Source organism: Melanerpes formicivorus, unplaced genomic scaffold (genome assembly GCF_026170545.1).
Source record: "Melanerpes formicivorus ecotype bairdi unplaced genomic scaffold, bMelFor1.0.p_v2 SCAF_177, whole genome shotgun sequence".
NCBI classification, from domain to species: domain Eukaryota; kingdom Metazoa; phylum Chordata; class Aves; order Piciformes; family Picidae; genus Melanerpes; species Melanerpes formicivorus.
The window spans coordinates 36589-47459 of record NW_027142529.1 but is presented as its reverse complement, the minus strand read 5'-3'; the positions used below and the strand labels follow the sequence as shown (position 1 = coordinate 47459).

At 51.2% G+C, this 10871-nt stretch overlaps 2 protein-coding genes across 2 annotated transcripts; both read right to left on the bottom strand.

Moving 5' to 3' along the window:
• Positions 1-370: 370 nt before the first annotated feature.
• LOC137457391 (olfactory receptor 14J1-like) lies at positions 371-1282 on the bottom strand (the record flags this gene model as incomplete). Its single annotated transcript, XM_068169290.1, has 1 exon — positions 371-1282. A coding segment is annotated over exon 1 (912 nt), but the record flags the coding sequence as incomplete, so codon positions are not given.
• Positions 1283-6557: 5275 nt separating this feature from the next.
• Positions 6558-9512, bottom strand: LOC137457386 (zinc finger protein 345-like). Its single transcript, XM_068169286.1, has 2 exons — positions 7742-9512; positions 6558-6596 (listed from the first exon to the last, which is right to left on the bottom strand). The coding sequence occupies exons 1-2, from the start codon at positions 9425-9427 to the stop codon at positions 6558-6560; spliced, it is 1725 nt and encodes a 574-aa protein (XP_068025387.1). The 5' UTR covers positions 9428-9512.
• Positions 9513-10871: the final 1359 nt, after the last annotated feature.

Genomic DNA, 10871 nt, shown 5'->3' with positions numbered 1-10871 from the left:
GGAAAGAGAACAGCCCTGGGAAAACAAGTGCTGGTGCTCCCTGGAACTGCTGCTGTGCTGGGACTCCTATCCTCCAACTCTGCACACTAAACCTTTTCGTAAATCTCCAGAATTATCTTGGAGATGACCTCTGGAAAAAAAAAGGTTACTGAAAGGCCCTTTATTTTGTTTAAACAAAGAAGGAGCAGAGGTCCTGTTACAAAAACTCTTAGAAAAGCAGAATGAATTAGGAAGGGGATGATGATGTAATAAATAGTTAAAATCCACCATCACCACCAAAAACTCGAGCAGCCAGGCTGGGCCTGCACTGAGTGACATCAGAACTGCTCTGCAGGAGAAGACAAAGAGTTTATTGCTTCTGAAGGCATCCAGGGATCAGTTGGCTTAGGGCAGCCTTCAGCTCCTGGTTCCTCAGGCTGTAGATAAGAGGGTTCACTGCTGGAGGCACCACTGAGTACAGAACTGACACCACCAGGTCCAGGGATGGGGAGGAAATGGAGGGGGGCTTCAGGTAGGCAAAGATGCCAGTGGTGATAAACAGGGAGACTACAGCCAGGTGAGGGAGGCAGGTGGCAAAGGCTTTGTGACGTCCCTGCTGAGAGGGGATCCTCAGCACTACCCTGAAGATCTGCACATAGGACACCACAATGAACACAAAACATCCCACAAATGGAAAAGCACTAAAAGCACTAAGCCAAAGTTCCCTGAGGTAGGATGTGGAGCAGGAGAGCTTGAGGATTGGGGGAATTTCACAGAAGAACTGGTCCACAGCATTGCCCTGGCAGAGGGGCAGGGAAAATGTGTTGGCTGTGTGCAGCAGAGCATTGAGAAAGCCACAGGTCCAGGCAGCTGCTGCCAGGTGGAAACAAACTCTGCTGCCCAGGAGGGTCTCATAGTGCAGGGGTCTGCAGATGGCAACGTAGCGATTGTAGGACATGGTGGTGAGGAGAGAAAACTCTGCTGAAAGGAAAAAGGAAAAGAAAAAGAGTTGAGAAGCACATCCTGCATAGGAGATGTCCCTGGTGTCCCAGAGGAAATTTGCCATGGATTTGGGAAGAGTGGTAGAGATGGAACTGAGATCTAGGAAGGAAAGGTTGAGGAGGAAGAAGTACATGGGGGTGTGGAGGTGGTGGTCACAGGCTATGGTGGTGATGATGAGGCTGTTACCCAGGAGGGCAGCCAGGTAGATGGCCAGGAAGAGCCAGAAGTGCAGGAGCTGCAACTGCCTTGAGCCTGTGAATGCCAGGAGAAGGAAGTGGGTGATGGAGCTGCTGTTGGACATTGTCTCTGGGCATGGAGGACTGTTGAAAGAGGAGAAGACATCACACAGGTTAGGACACAATTACTTGAGACAATTCCATGGCTATTTCCCAGAAAATTCTCTCAGAATTACTTCTCTTTGGTGGAACTTTGTACACTCCCAGCTTCACAGCCTTGAAGTCATCCCAGCAGAAGGCAGCTGTCTTGTACTGTGACTCTGATGGTACAGATAGGGAGCTCTATTCCGGAGCACCTCCTGCTCCTGCTCCTCTGTAGAAGAGAGATCCCAGAAGCTGTGGGATGTAGCAGCTTTACAAGCTGTAGGAACTGCAAATCCCTTGTCCTGCACCAGTGACTCACCACGTCCAGGACTGTGAAGGTTTCTCCTCTTTGAGCTCTCAACACTCTCCCAGTCCTGGCTTCTCTGAAGCTCTCTCTGCCTTTCTTGTCTCCCTGAGATCCTCTGGCAGTGGCCCCAGCCCTGCTATGCTCTGCAGAGGAGCTGCTCCTGGGCAGAGCTGTCTCTCTTCAGTGCTGCCCATTTGCTAGTAGCTCCCTCCAGCCCAGGAGCCTGGACCAGATCAACAGCAGAAGACCAGCCCAAGGCATTTTAATGACTCCTCTGGTGGCTTTGGTGTGGAGTCCCTAAACCTCAGTGACTGAGAAGAAGCTGCAGAAAACTCTTGGGAGGTCAGATGCAAACTGCCAAGTTTGCTGGAGTGTTAATGGGTCCCACTGAGGACCATGACTGACAAAGCCTCTCCTCGTTAGAGCAGAAAACCAGAAGCAAGGGCAACAACAGGGAGCTCTAGACATTGTCAAGGTTGCTCTGATGCTGAGCAAACCTGGATGGGTTTTGTCAAGCCAAAGGGCCAAGCCCTGGCCCCCAGCCCCTGGGAAGGGAGATCCTGTCCCTCACACATGGCTCAGGGCTTTGCTTTGTTTTGGCTGGATATTAACAAGTGACTCTCTGCTTTTCTCCTTTCTTCTCTTGCCCCTTGTAAGGGGGGGGAGGGGGCGGGGAGGAGGGAGAAGCTGTTGGCAACCCCCTGGTTTTGTCCAGAGGGGTTCTTGTGTTTATAAATTGTAAATATATGTAAATAATGTATATTTTGTACATGTTCATTGCATTGCATATTTTAGATTGTAGTTTTGCTTGTAAATACAGCTTCATTTGCTTTTAACTGAACTGGTCTAATTGATGTCGGAGAGAATTTTCAACCCACCACAGTTAGCCTTGTTTCCCACAGAGGAGGGAGGATGAGAGTTTTGCAGTGGGGCACTCATTCACAACATCATTCATTCCTTTATTCTCCTCTCTGTGCTGACTGGGTCCCTAGCAGGCTTACTGCTGCCTATGGACATTTGTGCTCCTGTGTCTATCACAAACCTTACACAATCTCTGCAAGGTCCCGCTGGAATTTCTGTAATGGGCTTGAGACAGTTATTGGAGAGCCACTGCCATGACCTTACCTTGCCAGGGGGGGTTGCTCACTGCCCTTCCCAGGGATACATGTTTTTTGTCAAGTATTGCTGTAAGCTGGTAAGGTCCTCGTGTGGAGCAGCAAGCACAAGTTCCTCTCCGACTCACTGCTTGCTTGTTATCTGATTCCTGCTGGCAGGGTGCAGTGGTTTGAACCACATAATCTGTATATTCCCCACTATCAGAATTCATGACTACTGTATTTGTGGCTGCGCACTTATGTCCCTGGAAAGGGGGGACTGGTCACATACTGGGTTTTTTCTGGTCCTTGAGCGGGCTGCTGCCTTTTGGCCTGTAACAGGATTCAGATGAGTATTCCTTTCCCTTTTCCTTCTGTTCTCTATTCATATTGGTATAATCTGATACCTTTGCAGCAGGGCAGAAAAATGTTCTGTGTAAATCAACTGAAAACCTTTCCTTTGCCTTTTTTTCCCTCTCCCTTTCTTATCTCCTGGTAAGGGGAGAGGAGAGAGTAGATGGGAGGGGGAGTGGGGAGGGAGCAGCAGAATTTAGCCCTTGTGCTAAGCCAGGAGTGGGGAGCGAGCAGCAGCATTTAGCCCTTGTGCTAAGCCAGGAGTGGGGAGCGAGCAGTGGAATTTAGCCCTTGTGCTAAGCCAGGAGTGGGGAGCGAGCAGTGGAATTTAGCCCTTGTGCTAAGCCAGGAGTGGGGAGCGAGCAGTGGAATTTAGCCCTTGTGCTAAGCCATTACTTTCCTTTGGCAACCAATGTGGGGCACAAAGCTGATGTCTTTATTAAGACAGCTGGACTTCAGCAAGAGAGTGCCAGGATGAAGTACACAAAGAATATGCTTCCCTTCATGCTAAGACATTTACTTTCCTGGCTCCAATACCTCTTCTGATGGCATTATATAAGCTCTCATACAAGCTTTTTGGTTTTGCATGCCCTTTGATGACTGTGGTTTCTTTCATGATGTTTCATGGTTGCTTTCATGATGATGTATTTGTCACCCTGATGAAATGGCTTAAGGTTATCCTGATACCGAGTCTTCTGCTTGCTGTTTTGGTTTGGTGTAAGTGGATTACTGCACTGGTTATTTGGTTAGTCTGGTTTCTGCGTACTGTGTCGTCATTTATAGGTAGTCTTACCCAACTGATGAATGGAACGGAAGAGGACATTTATTCACCTTTAGAGGGTTTCAGTTATTATTGGGACACCAACACCAGACTGCTCCTGATGCAGTGCCTCTTAAACCTGTGCTTGGTCTTGGTCACAATATCACAAATTTCTTCCAAGAATTCTGCCTGAGTGGCAGGATATGTGGGAAAGTCTGGGCCAGTGTTTGAGCTTCTGGTCACCTCCAGTGTTTTGGAACTTCAGTCCTGAGCCATTGCAAAACCCTGGTGCGCTGATGAAATGTTTGATAAAAGGACCACAGTGTCATAGTATCACCAAGGTTGGAAGAGACCTCAAAGATCATCAAATCCAACCTGTCAACACAGACCTCATGACTAGACCATGGCACCAAGTGCCACGTCTAATCCCCTCTTGAACACCTTCAGGGACAGTGACTCCACCACCTCCCTGGGCAGCACATTCCAATGACGAATGACTCTCTCAGTGAAGAACTTTCTCCTCACCTCCAGCCTAAACTTCCCCTGGTGCAGCTTGAGACTGTGTCCTCTTGTTCTGGTGCTGGCTGCTAGAGAAAAGAGACCAACTCCCTCCTGGCTACAACCACCTTCAGGTAGTTGTAGACAGCAATGAGGTCACCCCTGAGCCTCCTCTTCTCCAGGCTAAACAATCCCAGCTCCCTCAGCCTCTCCTCATAGGCCTTGTGCTCAAGGCCTCTCCCCAGCCTTGTTGCCCTTCTCTGGACATGTTCAAGTGTCTCGATGTCCTTCTTAAACTGAGGGGCCCAGAACTGGACACAGGACTCAAGGTGCGGCCTAATCAATGCAGAGTACAGAGGCACAATGACTTCCCTGCTCCTGCTGGCCACGTTATTCTTGATACAGGCCAGGATGCCATTGGCCTTCTTGGCTTCTATTCTATTCTATTCTATTCTATTCTATTCTATTCTATTCTATTCTATCAGGTGTACCTCGCCTTATCTTAGACGTATAGCACATCCATAACGTCTGGCGAATCAGGGAACGTCACCGGCATAAAGGCAGACAGATTCATCTCACAGAGACTAATCCAATAGCCACCATTAGTGGCACTGACAAACAGGAGCATCTCCACAGCCCTTAAAAGCAAAATGCTTGATTTCGAGAGTGAGCGAAACTAATAGTTTCATAGTTTCATTCAGGGTTGGAAGGGACCACAAGGATCATCTAGTTCCAACCCCCCTGCCATGGGCAGGGACGCCCCACACTAGATCAGGCTGGCCAGAGCCTCATCCAGCCTGGGCTTAAACACCTCCAAGGATGGGGCCTCAACCACCTCCCTGGACAACCCATTCCAGGGCTTCACCACTCATGGTGAAGAACCATTTGTTGTAGTCTAGCTGTCCCACCACCCTGAGCACAGCACCCAGGACAAGGTGTAAGCAGGGGAAGACATTTATTATGTTATACAGCAAAGTTCTCTAGTCTCTGAGCAGGCACATGTGTCACATCTCAATTGGCTATTCTCTGCTGGCATGCCTGTCATCAAGGCATACAATAGGCTAAAATAACAAAACAGTGTTCTAACACATCCAACCAAATTCTGCCCAATTTCACAGAATCTTAGAATCTTAGAATCACAGAATCTTAGAATGCACTGGTTGGAAGGGACCTCTAGAGGTCATCTAGTCCAACCCCCCTGCAGGAAACAGGGACATCCCAACTAGATCAGCTGTCTCAGAGCCCCATCAAGCCTGACCTTGAATGTCTCCAGAGATGGGGCCCCCATCACCTCCCTGGACAACCACTTCCAGCATTCTTCCACCCTCACAGTAAAAAGCTTCTTTCTTCCTGACATCCAGTCTAAATCTGCCCTTCTCTAGTTTCAAACCATTGCCCCTTGTCATACTGCTACGTGCCCTTGTAAACAGTCACTGTCCAGATTTGTTGTAGGCTTCCTTCAGATACTGGAAAGCTGCACTAAGGTTTCCCCAGAGCCTACTCTTCTCCAGGCTGAACAACCCCAACTCTCTGTCTTTGTAAGAAAGGTGTGCCAGCCCTCTGATTAATTTTGTGGCCCTCCTCTGGACCCTCTCTATCAGGTCCATGTCATTCTTGTACTGAGGGGCCCAGAGCTGGACACAGTACTGCAGGTGAAGCCTCACCAGAGAAGAGCTGCTTTTGATGCAGCCCACAATGCCATTGGCCTTCTGGGCTGCAAGTGGACATTGTTGGCTCATATGTCTGTGTCATTGAGGAAGATATTGAACAGCACTGGTCCCAATATGTCTGGGACATCTGCATGGCATACAATCATAGAATCAAAGGCTATTTTGGGTAGGAAGGACCTTCACAGGTCTTCCATTCCAAAGGCCTGCAGAGATTCAACCAATGTTTCCCTACTCAAATCCCCAGGAGCCCCTGGCTCGTCTCCACAGGACTTCAATGTGCTGCAGTGTCCCCAGCATAGCTCAGAACAAGAGCCTAAGAGCCCTCACTAGCCCTCTCTAATCATGACTTGTCCCTCCACAGCTTCTCACCAGCAAGCCTCATCTTGTCCCCCTCTTCTTTCAAGTCCAGTTTAAAGGCCTGCCACTGAGCCCTGAAAGCTCCTGAGCAAAGACTCTCTGCTCCCTTGGAGAAAGATGAATCCCATCTGACCCCAGCAAGCCTGGTGCTGTGCTGCCCATCCCATTGTCAGACCCCAGAGCTGTGGCAGTGACACCAGCCACAGAGCCATGGATTCACAGCATGGGTCTGTCTCTTTCTGCCAGTGTTACTGCCTGCAGATGGAAAGGGAGAGGAGCAAAGAACCTGTGCCCCAGACTCTCTCCCCATCTGTCTCCAGGCCCTGATGTCTCTGGATCCCTCTTGGACTATAGATTGTGGCTTCATTTCCACCCACATGGAAAAGCAGAAATGGGTAAGAGTCCGAGGGTTGGAGAATATAAATATATACAACTACGAATATCTGCTGCTCAATCTATTTACTTTTTAATAACTCCTAGGCCAGAGTTCATATCAAGGGAACTGCAGGGCACATGCTGGGGCTGGGGGCCACTCCACTCCCTTTTTGGGTGTGGTTGCAGGATTACAGTGAGACATTTGTTCACTTCTGAAGTGACAGCCCCGTCACAATGCTTCACTCCCTGGGAGACACATGGCTGAGCTGGCAGTGGTGGCAGGGCAGGACATCCTCATGTCCTACCTGCTACAGACACCCCCATCTTCAGGAAACTGAGGAGCCTCTGTTGACATGTGCCCCCAAAGCACCAAATGCCCAGGATGGGGCTGAAATATGAAGACAGAGGTGCCTCTGAGACTCGCCCCCCTCCCCCCCAAGACACCATCAAGACTGATGAAAAGCTCACCAAAGACCTCCCTGAACTGGGCACACAGCTCCAGCATCAGGCCTAGGAAAAAAATGTCCCCAAGAATTAGGCATTTTGGAGAGGAATGTCTAAAAGAAACCCAAAAGAAGAGAAGATTCTGTTGAGGTTATTAGCATTACAACTGGGCAAGGGGCAAAGGAAAGGAGCATTTAGCTGGGGAAACCCAAAGTAAAGGGTAGAAAGCATACAAATTCCAGCAAAGCTTAGTCCAGCTTCAGTGGCAGTGATGGCTGTGCTGACTCAGCACTGTTAATTATTCTCATCATCCCTAATTGGTGTTTAGGGGCGAGTGGGGTGTTTGTTCCTGCTGGAGCCCCCAGAGTCTGAGAAAACAGGGTGCAAATGAGGTGATCTTGGTTCAATCTGCTGGAATAGGTCCCCCATGGGGGTGATGTTTACCCTGGCAGTGCTGGGGTCAGTGCTCTTCTGCGTCCCCAGCACAGACTTGTCACTGGCATGGATGTGCATGTGCCTGCAGAGGTTAGATCTGGAGCGGAAGCTCTTGGTGCAGGTGGTGCAGGGGAAGGGCTTCTCACCTGTGTGGACAAGGCGATGCTGCCTGAGGGAGGCCCTGTGAGTGAAACGCTGCAGTCACTGCAGACGTAGGGCTTCTGGCCGGCGTGGATGCGGCGATGGCAGAGCAGCTGGGAGCGCTGGCTGAAGCTCTTGCCACAGTCGGCACAGGTGAAAGCCTTCTTGCCAGTGTGGACATCGAGGTGCCTTCTGAGGGTGGCACCATGTCTGAAGCTCTGGCCACAGGCAGTGCAGTGGTAGGGCTTCTCCCCAGTGTGGATGAGGTGGTGCTGGAGGAGGGTGGAGCTCGTAGAGAAGCTCTTGCCACAGTCAGCACAGCGGTATGGCTTCCTGCCGCTGTGAGTGTGGTGGTGCTGCGTGAGGGCATGGCTGGAGCTGAAGGTCTTGCCACAGTCAGCACAGCGGTACGGTCTCTCCCCTGTGTGCATCCGGTGGTGTCGGGTGAGGTTGGAGGCCTGGCTGAAGCTCTTGTCGCAGACAGCACAGACATATGGCTTCTCCCCAGTGTGGATCCGCATGTGCCTCACCAGGTCTGAGCGCCTGGCGAAGCTCTGCTGGCACTTGCTGCAGGGGTTGGAGATGACTTCAGTGGCTGCTGGCTTCTCTCTGCTGTGCAGCTTGTGACCCTCGGAGAGGTCATTACTGAGGTTGTGGTCTGCCCTGTGGCTCAGACTCTCACTGGAGGTGCCTGGATTGCATGGCTTCTTGCTGGTGTGGCCACAGCGGTGCTGTGAGACTTGGGAGACATGGCTGAAGGTCTTATCACAGTCAGTACAGGCGAAGGGCTTCTTGCCACTGTGGGCATTCCAGTGGGTAATGAGGGTTCTGCTCCAGCAGAAGCTCTTGCCACAGCCCGCACAGCAGTAGGGTTTCTCTCCAGTGTGGACGCGGCGGTGCCGGAAGAGCTGGCAGCTCATCTTGAAGCTCTTGCCGCAGTCGCTGCAGCTGAAGGCTTTCTGGCTGGTTTGGATGTGCCAGTGGGCGATGAGCATCGAGTTCTCCTGGAAGCTCTTGCCGCAGTCACAACAGACGTGTGGGGTTTCGCTTCTGTGGACACGGCGGTGCTGGAGGAAGTTGGAACCACGGTGGAAGCTCTTGCCACAGTCGGTGCAGGCAAAGGGCTTCTTCCCAGCGTGGCCATGCCAGTGGGCAATGAGTGCCAGGCTGCGAGTGAAGCTCTTCCCGCAGCCAGCACAGATGTAGGGCCTCTTCCCGGGCTGGACACAGTGGTGCTGGGTGAGGTTGGAGCTGAACCTGAAGCTCTTGCCACAGTCACCACAGACAAAGGGCTGGGCACCACGGTGCGGGCAGCAGTGCTTCATCGGCTCTGAGCTTGGTGGGGAGCTGTGTCCACATTCAGGGCACTGATTTGGCTGCTTTGATGGCACACAGGGGGCTAATGCAGCTTTGTCCTTCTCCTTCCCCTGCTCGTCCTCATCATACTCCTTCTTGTACTTGTCATCATCCTTATCTTCCTCCTTTCCCTCCTCCTCTTCCTCCTCGTCTTCTTCATCTTCTTCTTCCTCCTCCTCTTCCTCTTCCTCCTCCTCATCTTCTTCCTCCTCCTCTTTGTCTTCATCAGTTTTGTCTTCCTCCTTTTGTTCCTTGGGTCTACACTTTAGATCCTCCAACTTTGCCAGGTGATTCTTCTCCTTCAGGCTTTTATCCAGGTTCTTCTGGGTGGTCATGGTGGAGGGGGAAGGGGAACCCCTGTGCCCTCAGTCAAGGCCCCAGGGACCAAGTGATAAGAGAGAGACAGATGAGTGGACTCTCTGTGTGTCTGGACACGGAAATAGCCTTTGACACCCAACACTTGCCTGGGTGTGGGGGGTCAGACACTGAGTTCCTATGCTGAAGCCCCTGGTAGCTTTTTAGTGGGGGTCATCTACCTTGATCCTGAGCCCAGCAGCAGTGGCAGGTCATTTCCTGGCCCAGTCCCCGCCTTCTGATCTCCCCCACCTCAGATAAAGGAGGTGATGGTGCTGACCCAGAAGCCCAACCCTCCCAACCCCCTCCCACCAACCCAACTCTATTCTGATGAGAGCAGGGGAGTTCTGTTCAACTGGGCAGATCTGCAAGCCCTTCCCAAAGGGGCAGGGGTGATGGAGAAAGAATGACAGGGCCCCACCCACACAGAAGCAAAGGGCTCAGACAAAAGGACTGATCTACATGGGGTGGCTTCGCACTGCCCACAGTCCTACAGGAGAGACAGGCCTTGCTGCAGGCAGCTTCAAAGACCAGCAGCACAGGCACAGCAGACAGGCAGTGCTCCTGAAGTTGGGATGGATGTCTTCACTAGAGATGCAGCTCCTTCTCAAGCAGATAACCTCCAGTAGACATCTGCAGGGCAGGCCCATGAAAGAGGGGACTCCAGGTATCTTCTCCCAGGCCTTGACTGCAGTTTCATCCTGATGGAGGATTAGAAGATGCTTTACAAGATGAAACTTTCAGGGGTAAGAGGAGGAAGCTTAAAAGGACACACGCAAGGTTTTGTCAGAAGGAAAAGGGTTAACAAAGGTTCCAGATTTCACAGCCAGGGGTGGGGAGTGGGAGGTGGTATCACACCTGGGTAAGCACTCCTTATTCCCAAAAGGTAACAGGAGCATGGAGATAAAGGAATGGTAAATTTCTAGCTTCACATGTAAAGTTAGGAGTGAAGAAATGACTGCCTGACTTTGCATACCAAGCAGTAACAGAGTCACACAATGTTAGGGGCTGGAAGGGACCTCAAAAGACTGTCCAGTTCAACCCCCCTGCAGAGCAGGATCACCTATAGCAGATCACACACGAACTCATCCAGGCAGGTCTCCAATATCTCCAGAGAGGGAGACTCCACAACCCCCCTGGGCAGCCTGTTCCAGGGTTCTGTCACCCTCACAGTGACATTTTTTTCCTCCTCTTTCCATGGAACTTCCTCTGCCTCAACTGCCACCCACTGCCCCTTGTGCTGTCCTTGGGCATCACCCAGCAGAGCCTGGCTCCAGCCTCTGGGCACTCACCCTTTACATATTTATAAACATCAATGAGCTCACCCCTTGGTCTCCTCCTCTCCAAGCTGAAGAGCCCCAGCTCCCTCGATCTCACCTTCTAAGGAAGATCTTCCACTCCCTTAATCATTTCTGTGGCTCTGTG